Source organism: Pleurodeles waltl, chromosome 6, assembly GCF_031143425.1.
Source record: "Pleurodeles waltl isolate 20211129_DDA chromosome 6, aPleWal1.hap1.20221129, whole genome shotgun sequence".
In the NCBI taxonomy this organism is placed as follows: domain Eukaryota; kingdom Metazoa; phylum Chordata; class Amphibia; order Caudata; family Salamandridae; genus Pleurodeles; species Pleurodeles waltl.
The window spans coordinates 405,244,111-405,266,862 of record NC_090445.1 but is presented as its reverse complement, the minus strand read 5'-3'; the positions used below and the strand labels follow the sequence as shown (position 1 = coordinate 405,266,862).

Below are 22,752 nucleotides of genomic sequence, written 5' to 3'. Positions count from 1 at the left end.
ATAAATATCCAGCTATTGTACCATCGTATAAAGGGTTAGGAAAGAGGAACTACTTTATAACAGTTTGTAAGGCGAAGAAAAAAAACAAGTGGGTCACTGCAGGAGGAGAAGTTGGATGCCAGAAGGTTCCAGAAGCAGTCTTACCACACCCACAAAGACAAAAAATGACCTCAGCTGTGACAGATCAAAACTAAAAGAAGTTTATTGCCATTAAGTTTATCCTGCAAGAATTCCTTGATGTCACCATTGAGCGACAGTGAAGAGGTTGAATATGCGATGATCATAGACAAAAGGAAATGACATGCACAAGTGGGCCTTGCCGCTTGCACGGAAGACAAAAGAAGGGTAGAAAAAAGTGAGCTGAGAAAGCAAAAGATCTCATATGGATGTTGCCCCAAAATCCAAATGAAAGCAAACAGTTACTCAAACAATTTCACAGTCTATTGTCTGTACCATGACTCCAAGTATGAAGGTGTACACTTACTTAGGCTGTGCCCTAACCGTTTTGGACTCAAGGATCATTCATAGCGTCCGTGTGGCATAAGAAGACGTCTGTGCAGGCCTAGTGTCAGCAACAGGAAACACCCCAAAATGCAACATGGACACATAAAGTTTTTACATTGACAACTGATGTGTTTTTTGGAATGTGCTTAGCTGTGGATTTTGGTCTCTAGCTCAGCCAGCACATAGGAAAACCTACCATACCTGTGCATTTTTGAAAACTAGTCACCTAGGGGACCCCAGGATGGGGTAACTTGTGGTGCTCTCACCGGATTCTGTTACCCAGAATCCTTGGCAAACCTCAAAATTTGGCTAAAAAACACCTTTTCCTCATATTTCCGTGATAGAAAGTTCTGAAATCTAAGAGAAGCCACAAATTAATTTCCTCCCCACATTCCCCCAAGTCTCCCGATATAAAATGTACCTCACTTGTGTGATTAGGCCTAGTGCCCGCACCAGGAAATGCCCCAAAATGCAACGTGGATACATCACATTTTCCCAAAGAAAACTGACCTGTTTTTTGCAAAGTATCTAGCTGTGGATTTTGGCCTCTAGCTCAGCCGGCACCTAGGAAAACCTAGTAAACCTGGACATTTCTGAAAACTAGACACCTAGGGGAACCCAGGATGGCACTCGCACCAGTTCTATTGCCCAGAATTCTTAACAAAGCTCAAAATTTGGCAAAAAAAATTTTTTTCTCTCATTACGGTATTGCAAAGTTCTCGATTCTGACGGGAGCCACAAACTTCCTTCTACCCAGCATTCCCCCACATCTCCCGATAAAAATGGTACCTCACTTGTGTAGGTAGGGCTTGTGCCCGCAACAGGAATAGCCCCAAAACACTACATGGACCCATCAAAATTATCAAATACATAACTACCTGTTTTTGCAGGGGGCACCTGCGTCTTTGGTCCTGGGCTCAGCAGCCATCTAGGGAAAGCTACCAAACCCAGACATTTTTGTAAACTAGACACCGAGGGAGTCCAGGTAGGTGTGACTTGCGTGGATCCCCCTGTGTTTTCCTACCCAGAATCCTCAGCAAATCTCAAATTTAGCGCACCAACACAAATTTCCTACCACCCAACGTTCACCTCAGTCTCCCGATAAAAATTATTCCTCACTTGTGTATGTGGGCCAAGTGCCTGTGACAGGGAAGAGCCAAAAACAAGTCGAAATTGAGGGGGAACCAAAGCGGGTCCAAAAGGGCAACTTGGAAAAAAACGTTTTTAGGCTGACAAGTGGGGCAGAATTTTTATCAGTATAGATGCAACAATGCTGGGTGGTAGGGATTTTGTGGATTCCTGCAGATTCCAGAAGGTTCCATCACAAAAATGTGGGAAAAATGTTTGATTTCAAGCAAACTTGGACGTTTGCAGGGTATCCTGGATAGGAAAATGGTGTGGGGTGCATGTGAAGAACAACACCCTAGACTCACCCAGATGTTTAGTTTTCAGATGTGTCTATGTCCTGTAGATTTTTCTACATGGCAGCGTCCCAAAGTCCAAAAAGTGCAGCCCTCACCATTCCAAGTGGGAGGATTTTGAGAGTTAGACAAGCTCTCATGGCCAAAATGTAAGACCAGAGCCCAAAATAATCAAATGTCTTCTTGCTTGCCGTTGGGATAAGATCTTTTAGTGTGCTGGGGGAGAGCTGAAAGACAGTTACCACCTTCAGTTGGGGTGGGGGCATAACCATGCCCATACTGGTTGGTAGCCACCACCCCATTCTTTTTTTCTTAAGTCCCTTTCATCTAGTAGGCTTTCTGCCCCACCGGGGAGTGGATCGGGGATAATTGCCTCATTTACCCACTGGTGGGCAGAACAACTTCGTCCCCCATTTATTTAGGGTAGGGGTATGGCCATAACCCCACCCTCTTTTTAAAAAAAACGAAATTCTTCCCTGGTCTCTGGTGGGCTTTCTGCCCCCCTTGGGGGCAGATGGGCCTTACAAAAATATGTTGGCCAACAGTAATGTGAACCCATGGGGAGCGACCCTTGCCCAAGGGGCTGCCCCCCAAAAAAAACGCACACACACACAACAATCCCTGGCACCTAAGTGGTTTCTGCACCCCCCCCGGGGCAGATCGGCCTAATAGGAGCAGAAATGGCCTAAAATAAATTTGTCTCCCTCATCCCCCTGGGAGCGTCCCTTGCATAAGTGGACGCTCCCCATGCGTCAAACTAGCACATAAAAAATCCCTGTTGTCTAGTGGTTTCTGCCCCCCTGGGGGGCAGATCGGCCTAAGGAAAATATTCCAATCGAGCAGAAATGACGTAAAATAAATTTGTCCCCCAGGGGAGCGACCCTTGCCTAAGGGATCACTCCACTTGCGTGAAATTGACATAAAAATAAAAAATCCCTGGTTTCTAAAAAAAAAAAAAAAAGGCCGATCTGCCCCAAGGGGGGCAGAAATGGCCTAAAAACAATTTGACCCACCAGGAGAGCAACCCTTGCCTAAGGGGTCGCTCCCCACATCTACAAAAATAAAAAAATTAATGATCCCTGGTGTCTAGTGGCTTCTGCTCCCCCCACCCCCGGGGGTAGATCGACCTAATTAAAACAGGAAGATCTGCTCCCAGGAGGGGCAGAAATGGCCTAATAAAAAATTTGCCCCCTAGAAAGCGACCCTTGCTTAAGGGGTTGCTCCCCTTCATTGTTTAATCCCTAGTTTCTAGTGGGCATTTCTGCAGCCCGTCAGAAATGCTCAGAAAGACATCAAATGGAACAAAAGGCCTTTCCTTTCCTTTGATGCCTTTCCGCCGTTCCCCACCTCCGCCAATCGGAAGAGAAATGTAAGCATTTCCCTTCCGATCGTGCTATGGGGCAGCCTCTGATGAGGTCAGTGCACAATCGCACGCTGACTTCATAAGATGTCACGGGGGAGTGGTTCGGGTGGAAGGGGAAGTGATTCCCCTTCCATCCCTGCCCTAAGACCTCGGGGCGATCGCTAACGCTTCCCCAGAGGGCCGGTAGCAGGACGTAATAATTATGTCCATGGAACCTGAGCGCTGCGCCACCAGATGTAACAATTAAGTCTTTGGTGTTCAAGGGGTTAAGGACAAGGAGGTGAGGATTATCCCACCCAGGCAACTTTTTTTTCTTTAAGTACCCCTCCCATGGGCTAAAATACCTATCTTTTTCTTCAGTAAGTAATAAAAATATATTTCTATTATTTTATTCCTAAAGATAAGTATCTTCTTTTATAAATAATGTCTTTTTTCAAAAACAGATAAATCATTATTTTCCTTTGTGATGATTATACTATAATCCATTATATTACCTGAAGAACCTGATAACGCAGTTCCTATTTTTTCTCAATCTACGCAGGGAACAATCGGGGATTGGATTGGCTTAGCAGCATCATCAACTTCCGCTTCCTCCATATGTTGGACTAGACTCTGATTAGACTGTCTTTGGACTCTGATACCCAGAGCCTCATAGTTTTTCATCGTTTTTTCTTTATTTCTTTAAATCTGCTCTTTTAATAAAGTGAAGAAAGTTGTGCAAAATCCTCGCCTCCTTGTCCTTAATAGAATAAAAACTTTCCCTCTTGTTAGCTAGAAATGTTTTCATTAATATTAAAGCTTCTATGGCGGCATTTCTGAAAGGAATTAGAACTCAAAACGATGAGTGGAAATCGGGGGAAACTGAGGTCTGGGGCAGGGACTATGTATGGCGCGTTCACAATTCCAAAGTACGGAACATTTGTGACCGATTGAATGCTATATACAGAAGGTGAATAAAAAAGTTGCTAGCTTTCGCACCAAGAATTTTCAATTCTACTAAGGACATGGAGGTGAGGATTATGCTTCTCTTTCTTTACTACTCATTGAAACAGTAGCCAATCACAAAACAGAGAAATATAAACTACATTTCCAATATTGCACATCTCAATGTCACCACCAATCATATATCTCCTGGCCCTATTAGAGCCCCGAACAACATCTTGAAGTCCTCTTTCTTTGCGCGGGAACACAACTTTGAGCAACCTCCTCCGATAACACTTATAGTATCTCAAAATGACGAAAAGTCCTCGACCACCTTGAAACCTTCCAGAACGAACTTGGGAACTTCAACCTCTCAACAGGCGAATGCCTACTTCATTCTGCTTTCTGCTCAGCTCCTAGGATAACCAGACAAAATATCAGAAAAACTTCCAAAAATTCTACCTTTACAACGTCAGGGAGGGAAAACCAAAATATATAAACATTACATATATACAGAAAGTTAAGTGCTGACGTAATCATACATGATAACCATACAGTATCAAATCCTCAACTGGGTGGGATAATTCTCGCCACCGTGTCCTTAACAGAATTGAAAATGCTTGGTGCGAAAGCTAGCAAATGTTTTCTTCTATTTCAGGACTGGAGGCTCAGATTATGCTAGTCCAAAGCTGATAGAAACACTCTTGTCGCAATATCACCCACCGGTTTGTAATAAAACTGCTTGAAAGTAGAATCGGAGAATCAATCAGCTGATTTCATAATATCGTGAATAGTTACTCCCAATTCAAAAGACCTGGAGGCCATGGCCCCTCTAAGTGAATGAGCACCAAACATCAATCCCTGCCTCGACCATCACGTCCTTTAACCATCTGGCAATGGTCGCAGCAGAAATCTGTTTCCTCAATTAAATCAGTAATTGACCCTCGCTATTTGATCTGCAAACCCTTGTACATTCTTCATACTGTTTTAAACAACTCACAACACACAGTTCTGAATTGAAAGGAAACGCAATGTACTCAATACTAGTTGACATTGTTTTCGTCCTTTTAGTAATAGAAAAAGAAACACCTTCCGGTGTAAACACTCTACCTGCAAGGTCCAGAGCTTTCACATCCGAGGATCGACGACATGCCGCAGGGCATAACAACATGGCCAGTTTCCCAGATAATTGTTTTCTCGACAAAAGCTCATTATCAGGCCATCTTTCAAACAACTTAAGCACGAGGCTAACGTCCCACAGAAATGTATATTTAGGCTTCGGAGGGTTAGAGACTCTAAGGCCCTCATTCTGACCCTGGCGGTCGGCGGAGAGACGGCGGTCGGACCGCGAACAGACCGGCGGTATTAAAAATGGCATTCTGACCGCGGCGGTCCCCGCCGCGACCGACCGCTACTTCTCCACTCCGACCGCCGCGGCGGTCATGACCGCGGGGCTGGAGTTTGCGCACTCCGGCCCGGCGGTCGACCCAAGACCGCCAAGGGTATTATGACCCTGCCTACCGCCGCGGTTTCTTGCGGGCGGGAACCGCCGTGCGAACCATGGCGGTAAGCACTATCGGGGCCAGGGAATTCCTTCCCTGGCACTGATAGGGGTCTCCCCCACCCCCCACTACCCACCCGAGTCCTCCCCCCACACCCTCCACCCCCCTGCCACCCCCCAGAGGTGGTACGAACCCCCTCCCCATCCCCACCCCGACATGCACATACACGCACCCCGACATGCACACACCCCCAACATGCACATATACACACCCCCTACACACACATACACAACGGGGACACATACCCGCACACATACATGCCGACATGCGCACCTGCCGAACAGCACACATTACCCATAGACACAGCAGCACCCCCCGCCCGCATACACGCACTCACACACCCCCTCTACACACTCCCACGCACACCCCCATGCACGCCCACATCACACAACACCCCCCCACCCCCTCCCCTCACGGACGATCAACGTACCTTGTGCGTTGGTCCTCCGGGAGGCGACGGGAGCCATAGGGACGTGACCGCCAACAGAAGACCGCCAACAGAAGACCGCCACACGGAAATGTGGGTCGTAATTCTGTGGGCGGTGTTCTGCTGGCGTGGCGGTGGAGGTTGACCAGTCTCCACTTTCCCGCCGACCGCCAGTGTGGCTGCTGGCGGTTTTCCGGCGGAACGCTCCCAGCGGTCAGAATGCGCACAGCGGCACACCGCCGCGGTCGGCGGTCTTCACCGCGGCGGTAACTCAGCGGTCTTGCGAAAAGACCGCCAAGGTCAGAATGAGGGCCTAATTCCCTTAGGAAGCTTAGAAATAATCAGATGCATACCTACCGGATTATTGTGGACTTTGACATGACCTGCTGAAATGGCAGAACGAAGATTGTTGATTGTCCTATAGGACATGCCTTCCATCGCTTTTTGCGACACAAAAATGACTATTTCCACTATTCCTGCTTCCAGGGGATCCACATGCCTTCCAATGCACCAACTCCGCCAAGCTCTCCATGCTGAGGAGTATTGTTTCCTGGTAGAGGGAGCCCACGCTTTACTGATACAGCTTGTAGCTGAGTCCGAAAATCCTGGCAAACACCACTGTTGCCTGAAAGCCTCCATGCCATGAGCCGCAACTGTCTCTCCATCACAAGAGGATGAAATTCCCCTTAGGGCCCCATCAGCATGTCCTGAGACCAAGGAAGGAGAAGGGGAGAGTCGCAGGCTAAATCCAGCAGAAGTGGAAACCACGGTTTCCTCTTCCAAACCGGAGTGATCAGAATCACCTCTGCATCCTGCTTCTTGATGTGGGTTGCCACCCTCGGTATCATCGCGAAGGGAGGAAAGGCATAACTGAGGCTCCCCGACCAATCCTGGTAGAAAGCATCCGTGGCCCTCACGAGAGGGTCCGGCCGCCAACTGAAGAAATTCTCCAGCTGCCGATTCAGACGGGACGCAAAGAGATCTATCTTGCAATGACCCCAAATGTCCTGAGTCAGGTGGAATATATGGGGAAGCAGCTTCCAATCGCTGTGATCTTTGAGGTACCTGGAATTCCAATCGGCAATCACATTGGATTGCCCCGGAATGTATAACGAACTGCCGAGATATTGTCCATCTGCAAGAGTATGGTGCATGAAACTTTCTTCGGGGCAAGTTTTTGATCGCAAAGGAGCCTGCTAGTAGCTCCAGACAACTGATGTGCAGCTGGAGCTCTTGTTGGGACCAACGGCCCCTGTGGCGACATCCTTGCACCTGGCTCCCCAGCCCCACAGACTGGCATCTGATTCTATGATAGCCTCCGGACGACAACTGAAGATGGCCCTACCATTCCAAGCGTCTTCTTGTGTCAGCCACCACCTGAGCTCTGTCTTGACCTCCTCTGTCACAGGGACTCGCTCAGAATACGTCAAACCCTTTTGCAAGTGTTGAATCTTAAGCCTCTGTAAGGCTAGGTTATGGAAGGGTCCCGGAAAAATAGCTTGAATCGAGGAAGCCAAAAGGCCCACCAAGCAAGCCATCTTCCTCAAGGACATAGACGTTTGTGTCAGGGCCACCATCAACTCTTTCTTGATGTCCCGAAGTTTGGCCCGGGGAAGGATCAATTGAGAAGTCTCTGAGTTGATCACAAAACCCAGAAACTCCACTGATCTGGTGGGCTCCAAAATCGACTTGGCCTCATTTATGACAAAACCGGGATTTTGAAAAAAATTAACTGTCATGGCACTGTGCTGTTTCACCAACTCTAGGGATTGAGCTGTGATCAATATATCGTCTAGGTATATTATTAGCCGAATCCCTTTCTCCTGCAAGTGAGCTACCACCGGCCTGAGCAGTTTGGTGAAGCACGAGGGTGCTGAAGAAAGCCTGAAAGGCAGGACCAAATATTCCAGATCATCGCCCAGAAATTGACTGTCTTCATCATAACGCCCATACTCCTCCTCAAAGGGCGCCCAATCGGTCATTTTCACAAAACTGACAAGCAGTATGCACAGAGAGTACCCCAGAAAAGGAAGTCACTCAGGGTTCATGGGGGGAGTCACCCCTAGTGCAAGTTTAAAGAAAAAAATGACTCCTCAGCAAAGAGCTGCCCACTAATTATTACAGCCCCCCCAAAACGGAGGACGTCCTGAGAGCCACAAGTATTGGGGAAAATTCAATTAATACACGAGCGTGCACTACGCTCCTTTTCAGGGCCAAATCGATTATTGCAGCCTGAGATGGCATTGAGAACACTGACAGGAAGCCAGGAATTCGAAAAATGTGCGCAATTCCTGGCATCCTGTCAGTGCCAGAGGAGGAGAAACGAAGGTAGGACAGCGCATAGCCCAATCCTACTAAAAAAGAGCCCAACCGGGCTAGGCGTTCACGTCCGGCTCTCCGACCGGCCCGACAAGGGAAGGTGTTGTAAAGGGGACTCCACACAAAGGATGTCTTCATTAGGTGTTTATTAGATAACACGAAACAAGTGTGACCTCCACCACAGCCAGGATGAAATAACAGCCTCCAGTGGAATGTCACGGTTCCTAGGGAACCACGTTCCTATAACAACATACGAGCATTCTAATATACCTAAGCTACACATTATAACATATCCTCCTCCTTTACATAAAAATATACTCCCCCCTTGTGATTTATAACAACGGTAAATACAAATACAACACACAAAAAAATAGATTGGATAAACATCAGATAGTAATATTAAATATCACTTACAATTTGTACCACATTAAATGCGGTTATCTCACATAATCTTGCAAGTATGAAGGAGGGCGTCTCAGTCTCTGCTCTCTTGTAGACAAACACTCATCACCACCTGGATTTATGTCAGATTTACCCGCTGATGGTTGAGAAGAAGATATACTGTCCTCTACAAGAACCCTTGATGAAAATGTAGTGCCCTGCTTCATATCCTGTGACGTCTCACCCCTGGATCCACCTACTTCCACATTAAACGCTATAGGATTAGACCCAACCTCATTAGAAGAACTCGGGCACTCAACCTCTTTATTAGAACCAACTTCTTTAGTGGAACTCAAGTATTCTGAAAATTCTCCTTCACTCTCACCCAAAACTGATCCCTCACATTCACCCCTCTGTGTGCCAAACTTTGAGTCCTGCGCACCAAACCTAGCCACTCTCCTAAAATTCCACTTTTCACCATTCTCCAACACAACATGCCACCTGCCGATATGCTTAACTTGAAATGGCCCTCGAAATGTGTTTAATCCTCCAACACACCGTCCCGATTTTATCTTCACCCAATCACCAGGAACTATTCTTTTCCCAATATTCCTTTCCCTCTCCTGACTATCGCACTCTACTCCACTACCTTCTAAAAGAGCTTTAATCCAGAACGGAGTCAGCTTGGTACTAGGCTTCCTGCCTCGCATCAACTCGAAAGGCGAATATACTGATGTGTTGTTTGCTGTAGTGCGATAGGCCCACACCAAATCACTCACCACTTTTCCTACACTCAGTCTATTTGCCAAAGCAAGCTGAATGGCACCCTTAACCATCCTATTAGCCCTTTCTACAGTGCTATTTCCCTGGGGATTATAAAGAGCCGTGCGTGCATGTTTTACACCACACTCGTTTAAGAACTGCTTCATACGATCTGAGGTAAGTTGAGTACCATTATCAGTGACGAGACAATCTGGAAAACCCTCCTCACTGAAAATTTCTGATAAAATCTTTATCGTAGAAACTGTTGTCACCTCCGTCATAAACTTAACAACTAACCATTTGGTATTCAAATCAACCAGAACAAACGCAAATCTCTGACTGTAACCCACACCTGCCATAGGACCAATAAAATCACCACAAACTGTATGCCAAGCTATGCCTGGATCCCGCATAGTCCCACACACAGTTTGTTTGCTCACCTTCAGCCTTTTCTCACTCTCTATGCACTCAGAACACCTTTCCACCCAGTTTACCACGTCATCATCCATACCTGGCCACCAAAACTCAGCCCTGAGGCGTTTCTTTGACATTGTCTGTCCTAAGTGACCTTCATGGGCTATATCAAATAACCTTTTCCTGACCCCTAACGGAGGTATCAACCTTTCTCCCCGTACCAAAACTCCATTGCCCAAAATGGACAACTCGTCCAAGACTTTACCATATGGCCTAAGAGCTGGGGGTAATGTGCTTTCTCTCCTTCCTCCTTCCACTATCATTTTGACCACCCCCTTCAAGGCTTCATCCTGTGTCAAAGCTCGCTCCCACTCTTCTTCACTCACCGCACCAAGAGTCCAATGAACTACATCACAGACACTTGCAACTGCACCTTCTCTCTCATGCTTCAACACACCCTCTCCATCAACTACCTCCCAATCTAAAGGTAACCTCGATAGACAGTCTGCCTGCACATTCTTCCACCCTGGTATGTACTCAAGAACATACATATATTCCTGTAACCTTGCTGCTAGTCGAGCCAATCTTGCAGAACACTTCCCAGCACCACCAGAAGACAGAATCTTTAACAAAGGTTTGTGGTCAGAACGTAGCGTCACACACGTTCCCCATACGTAAACTCTAAAGTATTCCATGCCCCAAGCTGCAGCCAAAGCCTCTCTCTCGATAACAGAGTAATTTCGCTCTGAATCCGTAAGAGAACGCGAAGCAAACGCAACGGTCTTTTCACCTGTTGGGTGTATTTGCGCTAACACAGCTCCTATCCCACATGCACTCGCATCCACCGTGATTACAGATCTTTTACCAGTGTCAAAAGGAGTCAAAATGCCGGCACAGCACACCTCCTCCTTGATGGCCTCAAAACACTCTTGCTGCACTCTGGACCACTCAAATCTTGTCCCTTTCCTCAACAGCATTCTCAGAATCTCAGTCTTAGAGGCAAAGTTCTTCACGAATTTAGAGTAATACTCTATCATACCTAAAAAGGACCTCAATTGATCTTTGTCCTGCGGTGGTGGGACAAATTTAATGGAATCCAGTAGGTTATTTTTAGGCTTGATACCTTCCCCCGAAAGTGTATGCCCACGATATTCTATCTCTCTGACCAAAAACACATATTTCTCCTTCCTCAAAGTCAGTCCAGCATTGGAGATTCTATCCAGAACCTGTTTCAAAGTGAAGTTATGACTCTCCACCGTATCTCCAAAAATTAAAATATCATCCTGGAAATATAGTACATTATCTATATCATGGAATACTTCAGTCATCACTCTTTGAAACACACTGGCTGCCGAACATAGTCCAAAAGGCATGCGTGTAAATCGGAACGTTCCTTCCATGGTTATAAATGAAGTTAGAGATTTGGACTCATTGTGCAACTCGATCTGATGATATGCGTGCTTCAGATCTAGTTTCGTGAAGAATTTTCCGCCCTTCAATAGAGTCAAGAGTTCGTTGATATTGGGGACTGGAAAATTGTCTGCAACAACACATTGATTCAGGCTCCTCAAATCAACACAAAATCTCAATTTACCATCAGCTTTGAGTGTAATTACTACTGGAGAAATCCACTCAGATGTCTCCACAGGCTCAATTATTCCCCTTTTTAACATGTCATTTACTAATTTGTTTACCTCCTCTCTTACCAAAACAGGTACTCTTCTTACTCTATGTTGGACTGGAATCGCCCCATGTTTCAATTTAATCTTATGCACGTACCCCTTAAGTTCACCCATTTCCTCACGAAACACATAGTCTGCACCCCTGATAATGTCTTCCAATGCCACTTCTTGAACAACCATAACAGGATTCTCGGCACGTGGATTTATAGTGATATGTAAATCAAATTGATGAGCCCACCCGAGGATCGGCGGACCAGCTTCCGCAACATACACCTTCCCTTGAGTAAACCTGTCACCAAAGGTGATATCAGCTAACATATAGCCTATGATATCAATTTTTCCGCCTTGATACCAACCAGGGTTGATATCTTTCGGCAATAGCTTAGTGTCTAGCCACTTGGATTTAAATAAACCCTTTGGTATAATGGTATACAGAGACCCTGAGTCAACCATTAAATGAATAGCCTGTCCTTTTATAAGAAATTCAGCTGTGGGTCTTTGTTTCCTATTGCATACATCCTCCACTATTAATACTCTGTCCAAGCATCCATTCAAACTATTATCTGATCCTTCGGATAACACTGCTACCCTCATCTTTGCGGCACTTCTGCACATCCTGGCAAAATGTCCTTTTTGATTACACTTCCTACAATCCTTTCCCTTCGCGAAACAATTCCTAGCTCCAGTACTATGATTGTAGCTACCACAGTTATTGCATGTTTTCCCAGGTACTTTCCCATTTTGACCACCTTTACTGATTCTGTATGTACTCGCACCACTTTTGTTACTAAAGGCCTCACAGTCCGCGTGTTGTCCAATGACTGACACACCAATTTTCTCCTCCTTCTTATCCATTACCCTCATGCAATAGTCCGATTCTTCTATCACCTTAGCTATCTCTATAGCATCTTTTAAAGTCGGATTCTTAGCAGCCCACAACCTTTCCTGTATCTTACGACTGTTGCACTGTACTATAAGTTGATTGCGTATCATCTCGTCTGTCATTGGGCCAAACTGACATTTTATCGATAACTCTCTTAACCTGGTGACAAAATCATCGATCGACTCACCAGGACGGTGTGGCTGAGTATAAAATTTGTGTTGTCTAATCACAATATTCCTACCCTTAGCAAATCTAATCTCTAAACGTTTACGCGCATCAACATCAGGTTGATCTTCTTGAATAGGTAACGCCGGTAGATACTTAAAGATGTGTTGCCCTTCCTTGCCCAAAGCATTCAATAAAATTGCCTTTTTCCTCCCAATAGAAAAACTGCGCCCATCAATTGCTTCCAAATAATTATCAAAAACATCAATCCATTCTTCCCACTCCATCGATGGCTCACCTGGTTGGGATAAAAATGGCGATGGTGGCGTGATAGCATGCAAATCCATACTGATACAGATGCTCAAGAAAATTAATGTCTATACAAGAAGTGGTAAACCACGTACTGCAGTTACACAGACAAACAAATGTTAAAACAATGTGACAACAAGGAAAGAAAAGAAAGAAAAAAAAATGATTAAATAACCAAGATAAATTCAATATGTAAATAACAGTGTGCACTTGGTATGCGTTCAACACATCAAACTGAAAAAACTCGGGGTTGAGTCAATGTCACCTAACAGTGGTAACTTCCCACTGTGCTGCAAGCAATCGCTTATAAACATTTTATCTGACAACAATATGTCTTAAGGTCCCTTCTTCTAAAATCCACAAACCGGAACCAAAGATCCTTTCCTTCAACGTCGTGGAGCCGGAAACACTCTTTCCTTCACCGCCGTAGAGCCGGAAACGCTCTCCGATCCTCCTACTATCCGTCAATCTGGCGCAGACATGCCATCGTGCTCGACGTATTCCACAATGCGAAGAAAAAAAAATCTGCGAAACGAGGTGAGTCCGACGGGCTGTACAAGTGGGTTCCACACAGCCAGTCTCACGCGCTGCACAAGCAGACGTTTGATACCGCCGCGCTCCACACAGCATGCGTGCGGTGTCTGATAACCGTTGGTTTCTCCAGTCTCACCAGATAAATACCAAATAACAGTGCACTCCACGCAGCGCGCACCTGGTATTTTGTCACCGTTGATTTCCTCCACCAACCGATAACAATAGACACCATCCACTGTGTATATTTATTGTAGATTTCACCAGTCTCACGTGCTGCACACATAAATTTCAGATATGAGTGCACTCCACGCAGCGCGCACCCGGTCTTTTGTCACTGGTGATTTCTTACACCAAACGATGACAGTGAACACCATCCATGGCTTGGCTCATACCAGTACTTACAAAATATCACAGGGAAAAGTAAGACGGGCAACGTCCTTTCCCTCTTTGAAGTCGCAGAATCTCTACACGATAGTCCATAGAGGTCACACTATTCCTTAGCCGCTCCAACTCGTCGCCAAAATTATGTTGTAAAGGGGACTCCACAAAAAGGATGTCTTCATTAGGTGTTTATTAGATAACACGAAACAAGTGTGACCTCCACCACAGCCAGGATGAAATAACAGCCTCCAATGGAATGTCACAGTTCCTAGAGAACCACGTTCCTATAACAACATACGAGCATTCTAATATACCTAAGCTACACATTATAACATAAGGCTATGGGCCGCAGCAGGCTCGCTGCCTGAAGGAAAGGAAAACTCGCAAGGTAAATAAAAATTTAAGTATAAAGTAAAGTATAACTTAAAAGTATAAATTCTCAGCGCGCCGCACGGCGACTGTGCCTGTGAATAACTACTGACCTGCACAAGCTCAGGAAATACACTCTACGAGAAAACAATCAGCGCTCCCCGCACTGAAGTAGAAACAGCGAGGAGTGTTGGAATGTTGCTAGGGCAACCAACGAAGCCCACCAAGGCCGCACTGGCAGGAAGAATCCTGAATGGGGCGCGAACTGAGCGCTAAAGGAAAAACAGTTTAGAGGACAACGTGAAAGTCACTTATCTTATGCTGGCACAGCACAGAAAGAGGACTTCAAGATGTTGAACAGGGCTCTAATAGGGCCAGGAGAGATATGATTGTTGGTGACATTGAGATGTGCAACATGGGAAATGTAGTTTATATTATTCTGTTTTGTGATTGGCTGCTATTTTAATGAGTAGTAAAGAAAAAGAAGCATAATCTGAACCTCCGGTACTGTAATTGAATTGTTAGCCTCGCGTTCAACGTTTTCCACAGGACGAACAGTAGAGAACTGGACAAGGTCGGCCATGCGCTATAGCGTAATGACGCAGTCGCAACTATTTGATTGACAGTAAATCTAACGAATCGTTTTTTGATATGGGGGAGTAAGCATCCAATCCTAGGGAAGCATAGTAGTTACGTGAGGTTAGGACCACACGTTGATGCTCCTTCTCCCAATGAAACGGCAGTTACGCACTCAATGTCCAATCGAATAATTCGGGTTAACTTTGAGCAGTACGGGTGCGCCTTAAGTGACAAGCGTAGCAGCCAATAGGATAGTTAACTCTTGTGTGGACATCCAATGTGCATGAGGGGGCGGGTAGTTCGTACAGTGAGCAGTAAGATGGCGGACGTTTGAGGAGAAGCTGTCGCGCGGTAGTACTGAAGCGATTTTCTTCAGCGAACGAGATACAGATTCGACTTCAATATGAAGGGGAAGGAGCGTTCCCCAGCGAAAGCAAAGCGGTCCCGCGGTGGAGACGATCGGGACCGTGGAGGGCGCAACAAACCCGGCGGCGGCAGCAACGGATCGTCTGCCAAGTCAGATGGCGGACGACGCGGGGGACACCAGGACAAGGGCCGCGCCAGCTCCCGTGAATATGAGAGCCGCTACAGTAGCACCGGGAAGGGCAGTTCTGGTAACCGCGGTGGATCGTCCTCTGCAGCTCCTGAGGGCGAATATAAGACTTTACGCATCTCCGAGTTGGGGTCGGCGTTGAGTGATGGCGCCATAGAGGATGGTCTCTTCCACGAGTTCAAGCGCTTTGGAGATGTCAGTGTTAAAATGTCCCGTGCAGGTGATGAACGTGTTGCTTTTGTGAACTTTCGACGTCCGGAAGACGCGCGCGCAGCCAAGCATGCGAGAGGCCGGTTGGTGCTCTATGATCGTCCGCTGAAGATCGAAGCGGTGCACGTGCCTCCTTCTGCCCCACCCCAGGCAGCCCCTGCCCCACCGCCCCGACCCCGCCGCTCCCGCACCCCTCCACCGGAGCCGGCCCCGCCGCCGCTGCCACGACATCGTGCACTGTCTCCTGCAGGACTTGGTTATCGTGATTATCGGCTGCAGCAGCTAGCACTAGGTCGCCTTCCGCCGCCTCCCCCACTGCCTCGCGACCTGGAGCCTGAAAGAGACTTTGGCTTCTACGAGGGTGGACGCGTGCGGGGCCCGGCCTATGTGGCCACAGCTGCTCTTGAGCCACGGCTCGGCTTCCGCGAGCCCGACGACATGTCGCCGGAGGACGACCAGCGTGCGAACCGCACCCTCTTTCTAGGCAACTTGGACGTGTCAGTAACTGAGGCTGAACTGCGGCGTCACTTTCAGCGCTTTGGTACCATCACTGAGGTGGATATCAAGCGACCCACGCCTGGCCAGCACAGTACATATGGCTTTCTCAAGTTTGAAAACCTGGACATGGCGCACCGCGCCAAGATTGCGATGTCTGGCAAACTCATCATGGGCAATTCCATTAAGATCGGATACGGAAAGGCCACGCCCAGCAGCCGCCTGTGGGTTGGGGGCTTGGGCCACTGGGTTCCGCTGGCCGCATTAGCCCGTGAGTTCGACCGCTTTGGAACTATTCGCACTATAGACTATCGCAAGGGCGACAGCTGGGCCTACATCCAGTACGAGAGCTTGGATGCCGCTTCGGCTGCTTGCACCCATATGCGAGGCTTCCCCCTGGGCGGGCCCGATCGCCGCCTCCGGGTGGACTTCGCGGATAGCACAGAACACCACTTCCAGACACCCTTCCTTCAGCCCCTGCCGCTCCCTCACTACGACATGGTGGGGGAGACCTTTGGCCACAGAGCTCCGGAACCTCTGAGACCAAGAGACCGCTCGCCTCCACTTTTGTACAGAGATCGAGAGCGCAATTTGTATCCAGAGACTGACTGGGCACCTCCACCTGTCAGGGAGAGAAACCGGCCTCCATACGAACCTCTAGACTCTATTGAGCGTAGGAGAGACGGCTGGTCACTGGAGCGTGACCGCGAGAGAGATCTACTTAACAGAGAGCAGCCTAGAAAGCGTAGACTGCTAGATGAAGGGCGCCACTTGGACAGATCCCCAGAGGCTGAACGCTCCCGGAAGCGTCCTTGCGTTACTCCTGACCGAAGCCCGGAGGTTAGCGGGGCGCGCGATGGTGCACGATACAACGACAATGAGCGCCCTGCACCCCGAGTTGAAAGGGCCTCGTCCGCAAACAGAGCTCGTCGGGGCAGCCAGGAGAGGGGGCAAGGCGATAAAAAAGAACGTAAGACCTCGAGCTCTATGGAAAGGGAGCGAAAGCATCGTGTACCTGAACGCAAAAGCCCAGTAATAAAGGAAGAACGTACTGAGAGTAAAGTGAAATCTCCCCAGAAAGCAGAGCCCCCTCCAAAGCTTGGCCTTGCATGGCAAGGGATGCTTCTGCTGAAGAACAGCAACTTTCCTTCTAGCATGCATCTTCTACAGGGAGACATGAACGTCGCCAGCAGCCTCCTCGTGGAAGCCCCATCAGGGGGCAAAGTGGCACAACTGAAGATCACCCAGCGACTTCGTCTGGATCAGCCTAAACTGGATGAGGTGTCCCGACGTATCAAGGTGGCGGGACCCAGTGGTTACGCCATCTTGCTGGCAGTTCCAAACACTTCAGATAGTACATCAGCGGGGGAGCAGGCAGCCTCCACTCAGCGACCCTTGCGCAATTTGGTATCCTACCTCAAGCAAAAGCAGGCCGCCGGGGTCATCAGTCTACCGGTGGGTGGTCATAAGGAGAAGGAGAACAGCGGGGTCCTTCACGCTTTCCCACCCTGCGAATTCTCCAAACAGTTTCTCGACTCGTCAGCGAAGACCATGGCCAAGTGTGAAGACGACTACCTTGTTATGGTTATTGTACGTGGGGCATCCTAATTCACTTAATTTCTAATGGATTATTCACGACATGATGTATTATGGGATACAGCGTTATCATTTTACAGATATATTTTAGTTCCGTTTATTTTGTACTGGGCGTCTTTATTATGTTGTAAAGTAGCACACCACGCATTCACACCTAGGTGGGTCTCATACATTATTTGTATGTAGAAGTGAAAGGAGCAGGAAGCTAGACCTGCACAATGACTGAGCATCTTTTTATTTTTATACATTTTCATGGTTTTTCCTAACGTTACACCTTTTTGTTTTTTTATATTCAAGATATTTCAGCCTAGCAATGCTGTCCGGAGCGGCCTGACTTTAAAAGCTTGCTAACTTGCTCCGAGAAGCACATTGGTCTTTAAAATTAATCGCCATAGACATTTGAATCCCTGGCACCTGAAATTGACTAGACTTCCTGACTTGGAAGCGATCACTCTTAGTGATTTTTCTAAATGGTTGTTATTTCTAATCTGAATTTCATTTGTACGTTTAAAAGGTTACCCATACTATATAATTTCAATGCTTCTCTGTTTTAGGAAATTCACATCTGTGCCAGAGGCGTTTTACTGTATCCCATAATGCACTTGGGGTTTGTAGCTATGACCCGTGGTGGTAAATCTAGATACGGACATGTTGAACTCTGGATGTTTAGAGTCTGCCTCTATCTAGTGTGCTCGAGATGGTCTGCTGGAAAGAAAGCTCGACTCTGTTAACATAACGTACTGTCACACTAAAACGTATATAAACTTATTCCAGGAACCTGGATTTATTAGTGTGAAAATGGTTGGCTTAATTATTTTTTTAGGGATCGTTAGGCACAGCATTTGGTGGTATACGGGGTGGAAATGGCATTCTAAAGAGACGCTGGTGACAGATGCACACACCCAAGCCTTAACTTCGCGTGCATAACAATTCCATAGTTCATTTTTACCCAAATCTTGTTATATGGTGAAATGTCCCACCCCCTTCCTTTTCCATTAGTTAAAAGAAGGCGCCTGTGTCGTTAATCTCAGCAGCTGTGAAGAAGGCTGCAGTTAACCACTTCATTGCTTTGTTAAAGGGACAGTTTTCTTTGCTTTCTCTTGAAACGCCTGCACTAAATAAGTCAACCTTACATGGCGATAGAGCAGGTTCCCCAAAGTTACTAGTCTGGCATTGTATACCTAAGCAGCCTTTGGGGCGTAGTCCATTTTTGTTGGTATGATACTGGGTACATGAGCTGTTTTCATGAGAACCTATATAACATACATTGCTGAAAGTAGGGTGCAACACAAGCCAAAGAAGCGCTGGAGTGGTGGTGGGGCTTTTTATGATTCACATTCAGACTTTTTAAACTGAATCTATTGATACGAACACAATAATCAAGAAAAATGACACTTTAAAAAGTTGTGCAGAAATGCACCCATGGGACGATGAAGCACTTGAATGTGATTGACCAGTAGCCTCCTGAACTACGAAGTTAGTTGCAGGTTCGTGGCTGATAAGATTCCGAGCTAAATTATTTAACTTTATGCGTTTTTAAAGAACGGGCTTGGGTTGAAATTCTGTTACCAGTGTCTCTTTAAACGCACAGTAATATTTGCAATTTGTGGATGTTGTTTCTTCACTGTGAACTAGATGTCAGGTTTTTTCCTCCAGTTAAATATTTGTAGGAGCAGATTTTTGATTGACGTAAATGTTGGCAAATTGGGCATGTGCAAACAGATATGACCCCATGTCATGAAACGGATCGAGTCAGTTTGCCCACACCTGATTTAAACAAATTTTGCACATTGCAAATACCGTATAATAGGTTTCACTGTGAACCTTGGATGATCAAAGTGCATCCTAACATGGTCACCCTTTAGAGGTGCACAAGATCGGGCTTGCTTCACTCCTGCTCAGGCATGTATAGCATATCACCAATAGGATGAATACCTACCCTGCTTAATGCTTGTGTGTTGGAAGGGTACTTATGAAGTATTTTGTGGCCCAAGGTCTCATGGAAGAAAGCACTAACCTGACCGCACTGCGGTTTTAGCCTGCGGGGACTTAATTAGTTATTTCGAAGACTGAGTTAATCGACAGACCACGTTACCTTTCTTTTTAAAATGGTACTTGTTTAATGAGTAGGTCCATGTTAACGGTCCAAAGTTAGGTTCTCTGGGTTTTGGGTTACCTAGTTTTTAAAGCACTGCACATAACCTCAAAGAACAGGTGAATAGAGCATAACATGTGTATGTTGTGTTTATGAAGTTAGGGTGCTCTCTCTTCAAAATTAAGCGCAATATACTTTCACTGGGCCCATAAAGCACCACTGTGCTACACTGAAAGTTAATGTGGCTTTCTTGTAACCAGTTCGAGAGGATTTTTCCTACAGGGTAGGATAGGCCCGTGAGCTGTCGGTAAAAATTTTGGCATAGCTTTATTTTAAACCAGCCATACGTCATTGGTACTAGGCACCACGAGTTTTGGAATAAGGGGTGGAATGGTGGGGGTGTGGTGGCTGGAGGTGCTGCTTGGCATTGGCTCTCCGTTTCATTACAGTTCCAGGCTAAGATTTCTTGGACACAGTGTACACTTAACTTCTGGCAGCTCGTGGCTGAGAACAGTTTCCCACGTGTTCTAGTTCCAAGGGTAGATGGGTCTGAGCAGTGTTTAGTGGTCCCCTAGTTAGGAGATGGTACATGGGTGTAGTGCTGTCAAGATTTATAACGGGAAGCCGGAGGGCTGACCCTTTGGTCTGCTACCGGTAGGTCGAAGTAAGTTTACTACAGGCTGCTAAGTAGCAAAGTGACTTTTTTTTTTTTTGGTTTAGACACACGGAAGGGTGACTTGGGCAATGGGAATTCAGCCCCACAGTTCCAGGATAGGGTGTGCGGCAGCTCTTTGCCCTGTCTTGTCAATTTCCCTTCCCAAAAGTGTTCTAAAACTGTGCAACAATCTCCCTAGTTCAGGAATGTGTCTGGGGGAACGCCTTATTCCATGATGGGCGTCTTGACCGTTCAACTCCATCAAATATGTGACAACGTGAAGATTGCTTGTATTAGACCCAATATGGGTTGCAGAGAGCAGCCATTGGCCCACTTAATGCATGAAGTTTCCAGTCATAATTGGAGCATCATTAAGGAGTAGTAGGTGGTAGTAAGCATCGTGCACCCGAATCATCGCCTGATTCCTTGCTCACTGGGTGCTATTCTGGAAGTAGATGCTTTAGCCCCCCACTTTTCATCTCTCATGAATGTGGCTGCACGGCATTGATCACAATGGGGGTCGGGTGGGCCTAGGGCAGGAGAGTTGTGTGGGGGGCCCGGGTTGGTTGAGTATGACGCGTTGGGAAGCAGTGTGTCATTGCCCATAATAGGTCTAGAGTATGTTTCCCTTTGCGTGCCTATGTATTCTTCATTGGCAATATTGCCTCGATCTTCTGTTAATTGTTCATGGGAATCATATTCCAGATAGCCTTTGTCAGTTAGTTTGTGGCATATAGTTGTTGCCACAGTCACGGAACCCTTTGTGTTACTTTCATTCGTTTACTGTGAGGCCACCCCCTCCCTGTGAGACAATGCATTTAAAGATATTCAGAGGTTCACTCCCCACTATTAGGTGCAACCTGCAGGATATTCCCTCCAGGTTAGGGAGATTAGTCTTTTAAAAAAAAATAATAATTAAAAAAATCGTATAAGTTTTAGTGGGATGACTAACGTACAAGCCGTCCAGAGGCTTCCTTGCTACATAATGGTTAGTGATGGGACGTCGCACACAGCCTTATATTTTCATGGGTTGCTGGATAGTACTAAGTGTAGATGTTTCAGGCACCACCCTTCGTGCATGTACAGGAACGTTCATGGCTGTAAAGAGCATTCCACGCTACAGCCCATGATGAACTCCCCTGGGAATTGTTTAGGTCGTCCATCGCTGCAGATAAATACAGGAGTATGCAACTTGTAACAGACTGACACTCCTTTATATGTATAGATAACAATATGATACAAATGCTTGTACTTAATGCCTTTCTTTTTTTCCTCCTGCACGTGAAGCCGGGGAAAGAAGACACCGGTTTCTAAAGTAAAGGACTGTTCTTCAGCGGAGCAAAGGCTAGTGTGGAGTTTGCACAAGCCCTTTGATGGAAGAAAGTGTCTGTTTTAGTGTTTGTGCATTTTACTGACATGGCAGCTTAAGTTGTGTATCTGCTATTGTGATGCCGATTCCCGTGTTTAAGTGGAAACATGATCCCTTGCATTGTGATGTATACTCAAGATGCCTGGAAAGTAAGGAGTTGCCATTTAATGGCCCACGCAGCTTAAAAGTAGCTGTCTCTGAAATCGTGCACACACTTGAGCTGATCTTGTTTCATTCTAAATAAATTTACTTTGAGGAAAATGTTTTTATGCCTGGAAGTGAATTGACAGCAAGCCTTTCATCCCCTCCTTTGGTTCCATACAAGGGGCACTACTACTGCTGCTGAATGCGCTATCAGTAGCACTGACGAGGTGTGATCCTTTGTGCAAGAAGCAGGGAGACCATCCATTACTTCCCGTAAATGGCGGAAGTGAAGAATGCATAGTGTGCTGCTTCAGTACCCCCTGTGTTTGCAGAAAAGGGATCATTTGTTGCTGCCCTCATCTTTAGTTGGAGTCTGGTCACTGGCATACAGGAGACTGGGGAAGCAGAAAGTCTCCAGTTCATAACCAAGGCCAAGGCATCGCTGCTTTCAACAGCCCAACATGCTGCGTTTTAAGTTTGGTTTATTTCACTCGCCCATCTTGTTTGGCCCTAATTTGATTTTAATTTGAAGAAAAAGTTTGAAATTCCTTGGGTCTTGCACTTAAAACCCGTTGCAGGAAATTGCCACACGAAAGAAGCTGCAGATCTTTAGGAAATATAAATTGTAATAATAAAACCTTGACAGAGCGAAAAAGCCC

At 46.5% G+C, this 22,752-nt stretch overlaps 1 protein-coding gene across 1 annotated transcript; it reads left to right on the top strand.

Moving 5' to 3' along the window:
* Window positions 1-15,165: 15,165 nt before the first annotated feature.
* Window positions 15,166-22,214, top strand: RBM15 (RNA binding motif protein 15). The gene is made up of 2 exons (XM_069238333.1): window positions 15,166-17,824; window positions 21,868-22,214. The coding sequence occupies exons 1-2, from the start codon at window positions 15,380-15,382 to the stop codon at window positions 21,892-21,894; spliced, it is 2,472 nt and encodes an 823-aa protein (XP_069094434.1). The 5' UTR covers window positions 15,166-15,379; the 3' UTR covers window positions 21,895-22,214.
* Window positions 22,215-22,752: the final 538 nt, after the last annotated feature.